The sequence below is a fragment of the Ctenopharyngodon idella genome, chromosome 21, assembly GCF_019924925.1.
Source record: "Ctenopharyngodon idella isolate HZGC_01 chromosome 21, HZGC01, whole genome shotgun sequence".
Taxonomy (NCBI): Eukaryota; Metazoa; Chordata; class Actinopteri; order Cypriniformes; family Xenocyprididae; genus Ctenopharyngodon; species Ctenopharyngodon idella.
The window spans coordinates 16,423,470-16,440,474 of record NC_067240.1 but is presented as its reverse complement, the minus strand read 5'-3'; the positions used below and the strand labels follow the sequence as shown (position 1 = coordinate 16,440,474).

The window sequence follows — 17,005 nt, the reverse complement described above, 5'->3', positions numbered from 1 at the left end:
TGAAAACAGTCATCTGGAGCCTAAATGTTTCCTTCATTTACATTAAACGTTTGGCTACTAATAATTTCTACCTCTAGGCTGAGTTTATGCACGTTTTGATGCTATTAAAACCAAATCGCTTGTTTACTTGTTGATATAATTGTTTACAAACAAGTCTTAAATATATTTCCAGTACGTTTTAAAGCCTCATCAGTCAAATCTCCACTCCAAATTCACTTATTATCAAATCACTCAATTCTTTGCACGAATCTGACATTACTATTCTCGGTTCAGTGATCCGGATTTCGGAGTTGTTCACTCAAGAACTGCTTGGACTGAGTCAGCCCGGTTCACTAAAAGATGACTCAAAAATAACATTTCATTCACAGCCTATTTTGAATGCAAAAACAGCAATATTCAGTGTGCTATTTGTGCTGCTTTATCAACCGAATCAAACGTTTCCTATAGGTTTCCTGCAAAGCTTACAAAGTCTAAATACATCCGGATTTATGCTCGTTTGAATTAATATTTCCATCACTGTAATGTTGAAGAATGTTTAAAAGTCTGTTTCTGTGTTGCTCCACATTCATAAGAATCAGACAAACTAGCTTAGCTTTCGCTAACTTACCTAACGTACTCATTCAAGATACGCACCTCCTCCAATCGTCTCTACCGGAAAACATGTACCCTAAAATAGCTATTCATTGACTCACCGGCTTTCAAACACAAAGAAATCAGAGTGTGTACCCTTAAACATGCCTGAATAAGCGTAGTTTAGTTAGCAGTGCGCATCTTTGAACTTCACTTTCCCCCTGACAAACGTGTCATGAGTCAGGCTGCCCTCAGGAGGGAGGAGAGTTGCTCATAGACAGCCACACACAGACACAGGAGGATTTTTACTAAGTATATTCAGATTATTAAGCAATAATGATTGAAAAAGTTATTCCATTATAAAACTAGTAAAAGTTATGAGGAAAGAATGAGTCACTGTTTTTTTTCTTCAGCTCAAGGAAGTTATGTTAATCATTTTGATGTATGAGAGACAGAAAAGGGCAAAATAACTCAAAAAATGATATGATATGATCTATGTATTTTACAATTTATACTGCTACCCAGCTGTATCCCATTTTTTAACTGCTTAAAAATAAACTTGCTTTAAACAGGACATATATGAAAATTCAAATAATCAGAGTATAAATAAAATAAGAGGAAAAAAGTTAGCTCACCTTTTGCTCAAAAGCTAAAGGTCTTTAGTCTTGCGTATGCTGAAAATCTTCTCACTTTATTTTGGCGTCAGAAGGCTACAGGTCAGTTCAAACTGGGTATCAGGAACCCTGGCAAGAAATGAGAAAATTAGTGATACATCAACAAATTTATTAGACTGAATTTGCATGACAGATCTATGCATTACAAAATACAGCCTTAAAATGTATTGCATCAGCAGAGGCACATATTGCTATCAAATGGCTAAATAATAAATAAAACCGAAACCACCGTTAGTCTGAAGCACATCATCTTGAAACTAAAACTAAATTAAACCTCCCATAAAAGCATTGCAGATATCTAACAAAAATGCCAGATTTAATCAGAGATAACATTAGCTGTAAATGTGGTCTCAGCAGCATTAGGTCTTGCATAGTGATTTCTCTCATCTTTGTTTCTTCTTTAAAAAAAATATATGAGTCAGTCCTGGTTAATGTCACACAAACCTCTTGTAGGACTGTATAAGAGCCTGATTTATACCCCATAATAATCTTTGTGTCTATTATACCGTATCCATGTTTTACCCCTCACCTACACCATTAGGCACAAAATGCTGACTGAGGGGAAAAAACATTTCTTTGTCTTTCTCCCATGCAACCATTCTCCGGTCTTGCTCACTGTCATTCACTCAATCTTCGCACGCATTCGGACACTTGGATACTCTCATATGATTTCTGCACACAGCGTTCCCCCTCCCCCTCCGCTCTCTGACACATTCCAAAGGTCAAAGTCACTGGAGGGGTTTGAAGGACAGGCACAGTAACTCCAAAAGGGCTCTGTGTGACAGCAAATACATGTGAAGAACAATATGCTTCACAGTGGAGACAATTTAGCAAGTTCAAATTATAAAAGGGATATGAGTAACTGCAGGGTTATTATAATAATTAACTACAACGAAAGCCATTAAAAACATTTTCATTACTTTAAATAAAATAAATGTTAACTGAAATAAATAAAATATAAGTTTAAGGGTTTTTATGTATATATTTTAAGATATTTTTAGATATTAAATGTGCATTGATAAAACTAACATACAAGTTATATCTGAGATTTTTAAACTTTTAAGTTCACTTAGTGAAAACTTCCATTCATAGACTTTCCCTTTCATTTTTTACATTATATTTAGAGACAACAGACACGGTTTGTGGCCCCTGGATATACTCAACCAATATATTTTATCTTTCAGTGACTTTGTAGGCTACCTGCTATAAAGCATATGGTGTAACTAACAGCATTAATGAATGATATTTTATATGTCTTTGTCACATATTTTAAAAATACAAAAGTGAAGTTGTCTTAGACTTCAGTGCTGCAGGTCTGTAACATTAGTTAAAGATTTCTAAAGTGTTTTTTTCTATTACCTGAGGTTACTGATTTATTGTTGAGGTATGCTGGTTAAAAACAGTTCAGAATTATACCTATTGTTAAACCTGTCACAGTAGTCAGTATCACAGTTGTATATACATAAATTTCAAGCACAGATAAAAACAATAGAACAAAGATACAAATGAAACAAACAGTCATTTAGACTATGTTTTTCAGGCAAGTCTAACAGTATTCAGGTACAGAAATTGAATGATCAAAAGTAAAATTACACTGTATAAATTAAATATATTTACACTGTATTACACTGTATATATTAAATATAATTAATTTTTGTTAAAGCTAAAAAGGTATCGCGATATCAATGCTTAAACGATATATCATGAAGCCCTAGTCAATATAGATGTCAGGTGGTGCTGTGTAAAATTAAAGCATAGTAGCAGTGATCAACTGATTTCTAATGTAAAGTTTACTGTGTAAATCAATTTCTCAGCAGAGAAATCAGAGCTAAGTACCATGTGTTAGCCTTTGAACTTCGACTACAGTATGCATGCAACTGTAGAACAAAGACTGTAAGAGCAGACTTCAGAAGGTGACCTTGTTCAGCGAGCCTTGACAATTGAAAGGTTGATTGCTAAACTGGATTACAACTTCTTAAGGACAGAGATTCCCAATCACGTCCAAGAAGGGCCTAGTGGTCAACGGAACTTTAAAGTCAGTTTCTATAATGCAATCATTAGAAAAAGGCTTTTTAATCAAATATGAAGTAGACGTATCTAGTAGACGTATATTTAACTGCAAAAAAGTATTAAAAACTGCCTCAAGCAAAAACTTTACTCTCTAAGTGGTTAATTTTTTTTCAGTCGTTAACTATGAAGCAACATTGTTGATTATGCTTCAATTTATATCAGCAATATTTGTTTGTTGCACTGACTTATATGGCAGTTGTCTATGACTTAAGACCAAGTTCGGTTATGTGTGCACGACACGAATTTCGTCATCAGCATAGTACGTGCGTACTGTAGACACGCAGCCCGATTTTCTAACCGTGCGTACTCTGTACTCGCAGCTACATGCGCCTTGAGAGAGATTCAGAGATACCTGTAACATTTAAACTGTGTAATATTTCATTGCTCATAACATTGCCCGAAGAGAAATAGTGCAGACACTGGACAAGGATGAAACTTACTAGTGCGCAGTGCTGCCAATTTAGCGATTTTGTCGCTAGATTTAGCGACTTCCACACCCCTTTTGAGACTTTTTTCAAAAGCCTAGCGACAAATCTAGCAACTTCTTGGACAATCCTTATCTAGATTCCGTGACTCGCCCACTGATCTATAATTATATTAATATAGATCAGTGGACTCGCCAGTATGACGTCATCTACGACATTTAGCGACCAGTTTTAGCTACTTTCAGCTGAAAGCAATTGGCAACACTGCTAGTGCGCATGTGTCCACCACCTGTGTTCACGCACATTATTAAATGGAGTATACTGATGAAAGCCAATGAGTTCTATTGTGCTGAAGTTCCGTAAAAAAAAGCATACTTTGGGCTTTATACTGACTCCTAGATGCAGGATGCAGAATTATGCAGATTTAAGTTACTAGAAATGCGCTATTTGCAATCAACCCTTATTAATTTATTCCAAAAATGTTCAGTAACAAGGATGTTAGTGATTCGGTTGGTCACATCACATGATCTCAACATGTCTGCCCCCATGAATGTAACTGGCTCCATGTAAAATAAAGCTTTTATTGACATGACTAGTCACTATGAAATGGAAGTTGCGATAGCGTTCTCTTCCCTATTGTGATGTATATCCAATTGAAATGGCTTTTCGAACAAGAAAAAAATGGAGAGCGGGACTTGATTTTGTCCATCGGGAATTGATTGGATCGTTGGATCTTTGTAGTTTGCTATTGCTGTGATCTCATGTGAGTGGCAGGTTTGCCCCGCCCTCGTGCCAGTAAACACGTCATCAGAAAAGAGATGTCAGTGCAAGAGGGAGGGGAAGTTATTTGATTAAAGATAACGAGGGGCTAATGAATTAAAAAAAATAAAAATAAAGATGGATAAATCATTTTTATTAAATACTGCAATATTCCATTTAAAATAGGAATTGTCCATTTTGATTTCATGGTGACTTTCATCTCGTCGCAGTACATCATTTTAAACTTATTTGTAAAGCATTTTAAGCTATTTTTTCGAAATAATAAACTATTTCTTTGTGTGTAAAACTTTTTTTTATAGGAAACGATTAAGTTAATCGTAAAGTACGTACATTACATTTGACAACATAACCACTGCCACCAAGTCTGCTTCAAATAGTGCAAACAGACTTTTAAAAACCAAATAAAATTACTACGTTCTTCTACCAATTGCATTACGTCAGTGACGACGTGAAATGCCTAGAATACTAGAATGCAAAGCAGATCTGTCGCGCGTGAGGTAGTTTGTTTCCAGTGTGAAAGGCTGTACCGGTAATGCGACATGCCTCGAGTACTAGAGTCCGGGGTAAAATCTCACGAGCTGACACAATGTATGAGCCAGGGGACAACTCGATCAAGGTCAGCGTGCTGCAAAGTGTTACTGCGGACTTTTCCCCTTTTATCGCAGTAAGAAACGCATAATGCTCATTTATATGCAACGATTAAGATACAGTGCGAATTCAAATGTTAGGTCTCAAATCTGCCAAGACATGTTCTCGTGCTGTTAGTAGTCCTACAAGCAAACTATCAGAACACACTGACCTATTTACAGTGTAAAGTTTTTACTGCTGAGCCTAACATGGAAATATTAGTAGCGACAGCAGACATTTGCTAGTGATGGTCTGTATGACGACAGAATCATGATAATCAGACAGGTTCACGCGCATTAACATTAAACGTCCACACTCGCAGAAAATAAAGAAGCATACTGCGTTGCTGGGTGCCGGTTGGATGAATACTTACCAGTATTTCAGAGAACATTGCTGGTGCCTCGAAAACAACCAAAGAAACCCTTGAGCAAAACAGTCAATCCGATATTTATATATAGGACTATCAAATATTACAACACTGTGTACACGCGGATTTAAAGAGCAGATACTCTGCCTATTTGTTGAAGTGGGCTACCTTACTTAGCAATTCTGGTGCTGTATTACGTACGATAAGGTATATGTGACATAAAATCAATGCAACTACTCGATAATTTGAATGAATGGAGGCGCGAGTGCAGTCAGTTGAGAAAGCGCGTATGTTTAATCCATGTTCTTCCCTGGACTAGTTCCCCATATTGCTGTTTCGGTTGTCACTGGAAGCCTGAATCCTGTCTTCCGCTAATACAGCTGAGATCCCGGTTACGTATATCCTCGTTCTTTCTCCTCCCTCTCTGCTCTTGCGTCTGCTGTTTCTCCGTTACGTCCGCTCCCGCTTCCAATCACGCGTCCTCGCGCCTCCGTCACAAGCGGCAGCAGCAGCGCTTTAAACAATAAAGAGAAATTGACCTACTGTATGCGTGACTCACGAGTTTACACACTTTTGATCTATTATCCGAAGACTTTATTCGGATTTCTTACATCCCGGGCTATTTTGGTAGCTGACTGAGAAGTAAATGAAACAAACCGTGGTGTAAACAGCAGAGGACATTAAATAAATGTCATGATTCGTGACTATGAATAAATCGGCCTTTCCACAGGGTTCATCAAAGCTGTAGCAAATAAAACATTGGCTCTCGTCCCAAAACTATAAAGCTCGACTGCTGGTAATTGTAATGCTTATGCATTTCACTGTTGCGCAGTATTTTAATTATTTAAGGGAACTTAAAACATTTGACACATTTTCTTGCGATTTAATGCCAACCGGACAACCTTTATGGACGGAACAGTCATTCACATGCACGCGCGGTGTAAAAAAAAATAACGATTTTAAGGGAAAATCATAATAGTAACTGTTAAATTGAACGAATTATACACTAAACCATGTGGTTAACGGAAGTAACTATATATGGATGAAAATTATATTTATAGGACAGTATTTGTATTTTTAGCTACAGTAGGCCTAGCTAAATAGGCATTCAGTAAAAGAAATATCCTACTATAAAACTACAAGTCAACTCATGTATCTTATTTTGTTATCTGTTGTACTGCTTTACAGTTTGTGTTGTTTAGTTCATGTTCACGGCATTATTTCAGTGTCTTGAAGTGTTTTTGTCAGTTAGCGTTCGTTTCAATGTCCTCATGTAGCCTTTTGTTTTACTACTTAAAAGTGTTCAGGTTATATTAGGCTATATCAGTTGATGATATAAGCTTAAATATAGGCTGTGTGGTCCAAATACGTTCCTTTCAGAAGAAAACGAGTCCGTATTAATGCGACAGAATGTGTTTGTACCATTAAGCTCAAACGGCAGAGCTGTAAATCAAACATCGCTTTAGAAGGCATGGAAAATGTCAGTCCTCTCGGTCTTGTGACACTGACCCAACTCACTGCTCTAGGCCTCCCATAGTCAGCTGGTTCCTACAACAGTTTTGGGCTGTGAGCCAGCAGCGCAGAGTTCACAGTGACTGCGGAGAGAGGAAAGGAGAGAAAGAAGGAGAGACTACAATCCGCGTAACCTGATCACAGGGCTGAGAGAAAGAGAGCGTTGCGTCTCAAAGCCGCGCAGAGGTGTAACGGAAAAGAGTCCCGTGTTAAGGAAATTTTAGGCTACAGTGGGCTATTTTAGGAATGCATCTCAGACAGCATGACTGAAACCTGTCCGTTTTGTAAAATTAATTGAAATGAGACGTATTAAGAACACGAACAAGAACAAAATACATATGTATGTGTGGTGTATTTGTGTGGAAGCATCGGCGTGCTGCATGAAAAACTATTAAAAGGGAAACAGGAAGCGCTAGTGTTCCCGTTGTCATTGAGAACGTACACGCGACCTTGAATTCAAGGTCATTCCTCGACGCAGCCTACGCTGCATTTCAGCCGCGCTGCGCATTCAGTCTGAAGCTCTTCACACGGAGCTCCTTCACGGCACGTTTCCTCACATGCCCTCATTTGAACGGTTCTGTCACAGTTTGGTAGATGTTTTACAACTTTTACGGAGTATCATGAGATCTTTTCCGACGGAGGCTTTTGTGTAAATTTGGTTTATGGCTCTACCACAAAAGGTCACACCTCGGTGCTCTGGAATGCTGACAGAGGTCATGACCCCAGAAACAGGTGGGAGCAACTACACAAATATAATAGCCTCAGAAAGACAACAGCTGGGAGGTGAAGGCTATGCAGTAAGGGGACACTGAATCATTCTCATGTTAAATAACACCTTCTTCTGAAACACAAAATAATGTGGAATTTTTTTTTTTTTTTACTTCAGCCAAAACAATGTGCTGTCTTCACTCCCACTAATAGATACTCATAAAACCGGTTATTTTAAACATGAGAGGGACTTTTGGTGAAATATCTAATAAATTACCCTTTGTAGTTTTAGTGTATGGTAAAAGGGGTATATAGAGTCATAAAAGGTAGGCCTATCATTCCTAATAGCCTACATAACTTTATGATGGCACACGTATACTTGAGTATAATCTGTTTTCGATTACTTACCCATTTAGATTTGAATGCAACACAAAACATTCTTCACATTTATTTAGTATAGATTAGAGCGGTCTGTATCTATAATTAAACCCTCAAAAGAAGCGCATGCTGTAATTGCATCATAGTGGAAGCAGCCAGACGCACCGCAGCACCATCTAGCGGTGATGTGATTATTCAGCAGATAAGTGGATTGTGCCAGTCTGCCGACTAGTGACGTCTATGTACAGAGTGTCCTCGCGCACAAGGTCATATGTTTCCGTGCACGAAAGTTGAGACATCCGAGCATGTGGCCCAGTTTAAGCTCCTGTAGTGTAGCAACAATGCGATAACAGTGTGCAGTGATGCCAAGATAATCAGGGAGAAATACAAAATGCAAAGAATAACGCAATAAGGACTGACAAACGCGGGGTTTTAAACATTTTTATTTCTGTATCTCATATTGGTCACGAGTTCTCAGGGTTGTCATAGTTTTGTAATGTTCACTGTGCAGTGTGAGGTGAATGAATGATGTCAGATAATATAATTGTTTGTGTTTATTTTTGGATTTTTTGCAGGTAAGAGGAAAAAAATAGAACAGCCCTAGAGGCCTATTTCTGTTCTGCTGTTGACCAAAATTTAGCAAACCTACTCAATTTTACATGAAACCAGAGTTGCTGTATTCAATTTAGCAAACCTACTCAATTTTTGCTGTATTCTCCCTCTGCCAGAACACCATAATCTCCTTATTCAAATTACAGTCACCATGAAATCAAAATGACCAGTTTTCAGTGGAATAATGCAGTATTTATTATGCACATCATTATTTTTTTATTCGTGTGCCCTCATAATCTTTAATCAAAATATCTTCCCCTCCCTCTTGCGCTGACATCTCTTCTCTGATGATGTGTTTACTGGCGCAAGGGCGAGACAACCTGTCACTCGCATGAGATCGACCAACAGCAAACCACAATGATCCAACGATCCAATCAATACCCAACGGACAAAATCAAGTCCCGCCCTATATTTTTTTCTTGTTCAAGAAGTTGTCTCACTCAGATATACAGTATCTCACAGAAGTGAGTACACCCCTCACATTTTTGTAAATATTTTATTATATCTTTTCATGTGACAACACTGAAGAAATGACACTTTGCTACAATGTAAAGTAGTGAGTGTACAGCTTGTATAACAGTGTAAATTTGCTGTCCCCTCAAAATAACTCAACACACAGCCATTAATGTCTAAACCGCTGGCCATAAAAATGAGTGCACCCCTAAGTGAAAATGTCCAAATTGGGCCCAAAGTGTCAATATTTTGTGTGGCCACCATTATTTTTCAGCACTGCCTTAACCCTCTTGGGCATGGAGTTTACCAGAGCTTCACAGGTTGCCACTGGAGTCCTCTTCCACTCCTCCATGACGACACCACGGAGCTGGTGGATGTTAGAGACCTTGCGCTCCTCCACCTTCCATTTGAGGATGCCCCACAGATGCTCAATAGGGTTTAGGTCTGGAGACATGCTTGGCCAGTCCATCACCTTTACCCTCAGCTTCTTTAGCAAGGCAGTGGTCGTCTTGGAGGTGTGTTTGGGGTCGTTATCATGTTGGAATACTGCCCTGCGGCCCAGCCTCTGAAGGGAGGGGATCATGCTCTGTTGGCATTCATGGTTCTCTCAATGAACTGTAACTCCCCAGTGCCGGCAGCACTCATGCAGCCCCAGACCATGACACTCCCACCACCATGCTTGACTGTAGGCAAGACACACTTGTCTTTGTACTCCTCACCTGGTTGCCGCCACACACGCTTGACACCATTTGAACCAAATAAGTTTATCTTGGTCTCATCAGACCACAGGACATGGTTCCAGTAATCAATGTCCTTAGTTTGCTTGTCTTCAGCAAACTGTTTGCGGGCTTTCTTGTGCATCATCTTTAGAAGAGGCTTCCTTCTGGGACGACAGCCACGCAGACCAATTTGATGCAGTGTGCGGCGTATGGTCTGAGGACTGACAGGCTGACCCCCCACCCCTTCAACCTCTGCAGCAATGCTGGCAGCACTCATACGTCTATTTCCCAAACACAACCTCTGGATATGACGCTGAGCACGTGCACTCAACTTCTTTGGTCGACCATGGCGAGGCCTGTTCTGAGTGGAACCTGTCCTGTTAAATCGCTGTATGGTCTTGGCCACTGTGCTGCAGCTCAGTTTCAGGGTCTTGGCAATCTTCTTATAGCCTACGCCATCTTTATGTAGAGCAACAATTCTTTTTTTCAGATCCTCAGAGAGTTCTTTGCCACGAGGTGCCATGTTGAACTTCCAGTGACCAGTATGAGAGAGTGAGAGCGATAACACCAAATTTAACACACCTGCTCCCCATTCACACCTGAGACCTTGTAACACTAACGAGTCACATGACAATATCATGTGATCACATGTTATACAAGCTGTACACTCACTACTTTACATTGTAGCAAAGTGTCATTTCTTCAGTGTTGTCACATGAAAAGATATAATAAAATATTTACAAAAATGTGAGGGGTGTACTCACTTCTGTGAGACACTGTACATCACAATCAGGATGAAAAGACTATCACAACTTCAGTTTCATCTCGACTTTAAATGATAGACTTAGATTTCCTACACTGTAAAAAAGAATTGTTGGTTTAACTTAAAGGATTAGTTCACTTTCATATTAAAATTCCTGATAATTTACTCACCCCCATGTCATCCAAGATGTCCACGTCCTTCTTTCTTCAGTCGAAAAGAAATTAAGGTTTTTGATGAAAACATTCCAGGAATATCCTCCTTACAGTGGACTTCAATTGACCCCAAATGGTTGAAGGTCAAAATTACAGTTTCAGTGCAGCTTCAAAGGGCTTTAAACGATACCAGACGAGGAATAAGGGTCTTATCTAGAGAAACGATCGGCCATTTTCTTAAAAAAAAATACAAATGTATATGCTTTATAAACACAAATGATCGCCTTGCAAGTGCTTCCTACAGACCGCCTTCCGTATTCTTCAAAAAGCTTACGATGTATGTCCTACACCTTCCCTATTCAACTTACGAAAAAAACAGAACTGGTGCCACGTTCGTTTCGTCTGGTATCATTTAAAGCCCTTTGAAGCTGCACTGAAACTGTAATTTTGACCTTCAACCGTTTGGGGCCAATTGAACTCCACTATAAGGAGAATAATCCTGGAATATTTTCATCAAAAACCTTAATTTCTTTTCGGCTGAAGAAAGAAGGGCATGGACATCTTGGATGGCATGGGGGTGAGTAAATTATCAGGAAATTTTAATATGAAAGTGAACTAATCCTTTAAAAAAGTAAGTTACCTGGTTGCCTTAAAATTTTGAGTTCATTGAAATAAAAAATTTGAGTTAATACAATGAAGGTGACTGATTTAATCAACAGAAACTCAAAATATGTTATCTGAATTACATTATTATTATTTTTTTGTCAAATCAATTAAGTTTTGATTTGACCTTTTTTGAAGATTTGACAAAAGAAAAAAGGTTGTGATAACAAATCAGGAAAATAATTTTTTACAGTGTACATTTGTCTGACTGTTTCTGAGGGTTCAGGAGTGGGACTGATGGTTTCCTATACAGTTCAGTGAAGTTTTGTCTACAAAAGAAAAATGCACAGAATTAAAAAAATAAAATTAATTCATTAATAATTAAAAACAAATGTGATTACAGTGAATGGGGACTACAGTTTTCAAGCAAGTCATTTGGATCATTAAATGAAAAGATTTGAACGCAATTTGCTGTGAAGTCTTATTTCAGCACTTCACAGGGTTTTAAGGTAAGCTTTCAGCACAGGATTATGGCAACCTCACCCACTGAGTCGGATTACATTTGTTTCCTTCACAGTTGCTCAAGATGCTTCAGCTGTTATTCACATGCAAGTTTTTGTTTGTTTGTTTGTTTTTGAGTTTTGTTCCGGCCACATATGAAGTTAGGCCTGTTTCATGCACAAAAACAGTGTATATTCATTTCAGATGCCATATTAAGGTTAGCAATTATACATAGACATTATTTTTTCCAGCTGAACTTAAAACATGATGAAAATGCACAATTTATCAGCATTATCATTTGAAATAGTCCAGCAACACAAACAAATGGTGTGAATAGAGTGCAAGTTAGCTTAGTATTCTTTTCAGTAAATCTGGCTGTATGATTTTAGCAGTATATATTCTGCATATGGGGTTTGAAACATTCTGTGTTTATTACCATTTATATGGAAAAGTGAGTCTTCTTTATGTAAATAAAGCTTGTAGTATTTCGTCACCTTGGAATTATAACGGTTCTATCTGACATTTTTGTCAAAATTGAGTTATTCAAATATTCTTATTCTGTGACAACTTATTTACGTGATGTGTGTTTTTTTAAAGTTGTGTACATTTTAGAACTTTTTATTTAGAAAACAAAAAGATTCTATTTACAAAGTTGAGCTCTAACTTGGTACTATATTCTATTTGTGAACCAATCAGCACTTCAAATGCACACAAGAGGACCAATGAGCCGAGACTATTCAAACTCCAACTGTCAAAATCCACATTTAAACACCCAGAAACCCATATAGACTCATTTAAGCTTCCATTCTGTCTGTCTATCCCTTCTGGCTAGGCTTTCTCAAGCCAACATTAAAGTTTGTCCACAAACTTTTCAATCCATACTGATCTCTAGAGAGAAAGCCATTTTACCTGTCCCATTTTCTATGGAATAAATTCCTGGTCAGATGTATTGCAGGCAAAATATTTAGCACTGCCTAACTTGATCCAGAAAATAATTATTCGTTGTAAAATATGTCATAGAAAGCATTAAGTTTAACTTTCTTATACATCAACACATTGTTACAACACTAATTTTATGTTTTAAAACAAATTATAAGTTTGTGTTTCTTGGAAATTATTGCTTCAATTAACGTTTTGCAAGACAGAACCTTATAATTCCAAGTGGAAAATGATTTTTTTTTTTTTTTTGAATTAGATGGTTCTGCATTTGACCCATTTCAAAAATCCCCATTTACAAATTTGAGAGGATTTTGATATTGTACATTTAAACTACATTTAGGGTCTTTGTCATATTCATGTATGAAAGAGACTTGTTCCCCATATAATTTTTGCTATATGGAATGCAAAATCTTTGAAGCTCAATATCTCAAAACCGCTCGGAATGCAGATTGAACCTTATAATTCTAAGTAGGCGATTTATCAATAGCTCTGATGAGTATTAAATGGCTCCTGATAAACTTTTTATATTATATTCTGTTCAAAAGTTTGGGGTCAGTGTTTTTGAAAAAACGTTCTTATGCTCACCAAGGCTGCATTTATTTGTCAAAAGTTCAGTAAAAATACTGTATTATCAAATATATCGTAAAAACAAATATTATGAAATATTATTACAATTTAAAATAGACTAACTTTTCTAATTTCTTATATTTTAAAATGTAATTTATTCCTGTGATGGCAAAGCTGAATTTTCAGCATCATTACTCCAGTCTTCAGTGTCACATGATTAGTCTAATATGCTGATTTCTGCATTGAATAATGATTGTATATTATAGTGTACATAAAATGAACTTTTTAACTCTTATTTTTGTTTGAATTTAATGCAGCAATCTGAAAGACTACCTTTGTTGTCATAAAGAATGCAAGATTGCCAAGGCCTAAAGTTGCTGTTTTAGTCTAAATCTGAAACAAACAAATGTAATCTTATTTATTATGGGTGGGGCTGATGTAACCTCATGCTAAAAGCTTTTCAGATCTTTTCAAGTGATCTGTGTTGATTTACACCTTAATCCCAATGCTGGACACTCCCAGATCTTTCTATATAAGAAAAGCTCCTGCTCTGTTCTCTCACGGTCCCCCTTTCAGTTAGAAATCCTTTTTGACACACATTGAGGGAAAATGGATTGTATATTGCTTTTTTCCATCTCAGCTGTGCTGCTGAGTCTCTCTCAAGCATTTCCTGCTACGGTACGAGCTGCAGCTTTCAGCACTGAGCATCTTCACTTCATAATTTACTCACTCACTCACTCTGTATCTGCTCTTTCCACAGGTGCTGCCCACTGATCGAGGCAAGTTTATATTCAACCCTCTTGCGTTCTTGTGACTCACAGCATTGCACATTTTATATGTCTCTCTTATCTGAAACAGACAAGAGAGATTTATGCAGCTTTCTGTTAATGAACTGATGATCTGCGTCAGTTGTGTTAAATAAGGGCAAATACAACATTCTTTGGGTCCCAAGTACCAAGGACCACTCATTTGGATATTGAAGGTATGGTTTAATTTTGTCATTCTTTGTTCAGATATCCAGTCTGAGATGCACAACGTTATAGATATTTCCTCAAGAATTCTGGAGGCAAACAAAGGTGATAGTTATACTACTTTATTATGACAATAAAAAAAATGAATTATTTTTTTTTTCACACACTATATATATATATGTTAATATTAGTTGAAATGTTAATAATAAGCTGGACATTTTCATGTGTGATTTGTACAGTTAAAATGGATGTACATATCTTTTTAAATAAAATAAACATTCAATTACATCATTACATTATTTTTTCTAAGAGAGTTCCTTATTGAAATGAGCGAAATGATTCTGACTCTTTATGTTTTGTTCTGATTCAGAGATCAGTGATGTGCTTCTGGAGGGAGATATGGCCTTACCCAAAACAAGGAATGCCATGAAATGCTTGAATGACTACTGCAAATGGCCAAAATCCCCATCTGGACTGGTTGAAGTGCCATACACCATTGCTAACGACTTCTGTGAGTGATTAGAAATCCACTTGTATGTTAATCGGCACACACACACACACACGCATATATATATATATATATATATATATATATATATACATACATGAAGACTTAAGATACAAAAGCCTCTAAGTGCCATCTGAAATTTTCTTCTAAAATGATCATTTTTATCAGGCTCCTATGTTTAGGTTCAGTTATGTAACTTTAATGGCAATCAATAAGTCCTTTTCATTGCCATTAAAGTTAAATAACTGAACATAAAGCCTAATAAAAATTATCATTTTAGAAGAAAATTTCAGATGGCACTTAGAGGTTTTTACAATGGAACTTTTCATGTGTATATATATATATATATATATATATATATATATATACAGTAGTCAACATTTGAAGTGGATCAAAAAAGTTAATCAAAGTTGTCCTAAGAAGAAGGTTTTAGGACAACTTTGATGAAACTTTGATCCACTTTATACATTTTTTGGTGATTATGATTATTTTTAGATAGTGATGAGAAGGCAGTGATCGAAAGCGCAATGAAGAGCATCTCTGCAAAAACCTGCGTCAGTTTTGTGCCACGAACCAATCAAGTGGACTACCTCAGCATTGAGAACCTGCTAGGGTGAGCTTGACCACGCTTAAATAATGAATATACTGTATAAAAGTTTGGAGTCAGTTTTATTTAGCAAGGATAAATTGATCAAAAGTGACAGTAAAGACATTTATAATGTCATAAAATATTTCTATTTCAAATAATTGCGGTTCTTTTGACTTTTTATTCATTAAAACTCATTAAAACATGTATGGTATCCCCAAATATATTAAGTAGCACAACTGTTTTTAACATAATAATAATAATAAGAATTGTTTCTTGAGAACTAAATTGGCAAATCAGCATGATTTCTGAAAGATCATGTGACAGTATTTCAGCTTTGCCATCACACGAATAAATAGCATTTTAAAATATATAGAAAATTATTTTAATTTGTAATGATATTTTACAATATTACATTTTTACTGCATTTTTGATCAAATAATTGAAGCCTTGCTGAGCAGAGATTTCTTTCAAAACCATTACAAAATCTAACTGACCCCAAACTTTCGAATGGTAGTGTACATTTGAAGAGTTTAACCATACATGTATTGTTACGCTGTGATAATTTTAGTGTTATATTTTCCTTTGTTTACAGCTGTTGGTCTACTGTAGGGAGATCTGGAGGGAAACAGCAGGTGTCTCTGTCTGTGGACGGCTGTGTTTCTCATGGGATCATTGAGCATGAGCTCATCCATTCTCTGGGATTCCACCATGAGCACACCAGGAGCGACAGAGACCAGTACATCCGGATCAACTGGGACAATATTCCACAAGGTTAGAAGATGTGTGGGAATGTGGACAAATCTCAAATTCTATAGAGGTCTCTTAAAAAAAAAACTTTTTTTATTATTTTAGTGTAATGAAAACCTCAGTAACAATGAACACTTGTTTGCCATTACACAGCATCTGCATACAACTTTCAGAAGAAGGACACAAATAATCTGAATACCCCTTATGACTACAACTCCATCATGCATTATGGAAGGTAAAACTTCACTCGTATTACTTTTGAAATCATGCGTCAGTACAGATATATAAAGTACATTCTTATGGGAATTCACTCTCAACCTTCATTTGCAGGACAGCCTTCGCCATACAATATGGGAAGGAAACCATCACTCCTATTCCTAATCCTTCAGTGCAGATCGGACAGAGGCTGGAAATGTCTAACATTGACATTCAGAGGATCAACAAGCTCTATCAGTGTGGTGAGCACATTACACGCATGTACAGTAGTCTCATTTATTATAAATAGTATTTTTGAGAGTAAATACTGCACAAAAGTGTTATGATGGCAATGGGATAAAAGTAAAATGTATATATATTTTTTTACCTGCAGCTCTTTAAAGTAAACACTCAAGATCAAACCCCAGTGAAATACAGACTGTGACTAAATAAAAGGATTACGGCACAGTGTAACCGAAGTAAATCCTTTCCTTCCTCTTTTGTCTGTAACTTGACCACATAAATGTAATGGACTGACTGCAGTGCTGAATTGCAATAAACCTTGTTACGGGTGA

General features: G+C 36.9%; 2 protein-coding genes across 6 annotated transcripts in view; one reads left to right on the top strand and one right to left on the bottom strand.

Moving 5' to 3' along the window:
- The window catches only part of esrra (estrogen-related receptor alpha), a 20,236-nt gene extending 14,305 nt beyond the window's left edge, over positions 1-5,931 (bottom strand). Inside the window, exons 1-2 of one of the 3 annotated variants that reach the window (XM_051878789.1) lie at positions 5,520-5,931; positions 1,206-1,313 (exon numbers count right to left, since the gene is read on the bottom strand). Coding sequence is in view for 1 of the 3 variants with exons in the window: in XM_051878790.1 (XP_051734750.1) it covers positions 608-620 (13 nt within the window). In the remaining 2 variants the exon portion in view is untranslated. Of the gene's footprint in view, positions 1-607; positions 814-1,205; positions 1,314-5,519 lie in introns of those variants that run through there. The other 2 variants (XM_051878791.1, XM_051878790.1) reach the window with 2 other exon arrangements.
- Positions 1,323-17,005, top strand: LOC127504241 (hatching enzyme 1.2-like). Of its 3 annotated transcripts, XM_051878797.1 has the most exons (9): positions 1,326-5,135; positions 14,181-14,199; positions 14,434-14,496; positions 14,762-14,902; positions 15,395-15,512; positions 16,081-16,259; positions 16,389-16,470; positions 16,566-16,693; positions 16,825-17,005. In XM_051878797.1, the coding sequence occupies exons 1-9, from the start codon at positions 5,052-5,054 to the stop codon at positions 16,830-16,832; spliced, it is 822 nt and encodes a 273-aa protein (XP_051734757.1). In that variant the 5' UTR covers positions 1,326-5,051; the 3' UTR covers positions 16,833-17,005. The 3 variants fall into 3 exon arrangements, with proteins under 3 accessions (XP_051734756.1, XP_051734757.1, XP_051734758.1); XM_051878796.1 differs by having other exon boundaries at positions 1,323-5,135; positions 16,566-17,005; XM_051878798.1 differs by lacking the exon at positions 1,326-5,135 and adding an exon at positions 7,156-7,757 and having other exon boundaries at positions 16,566-17,005.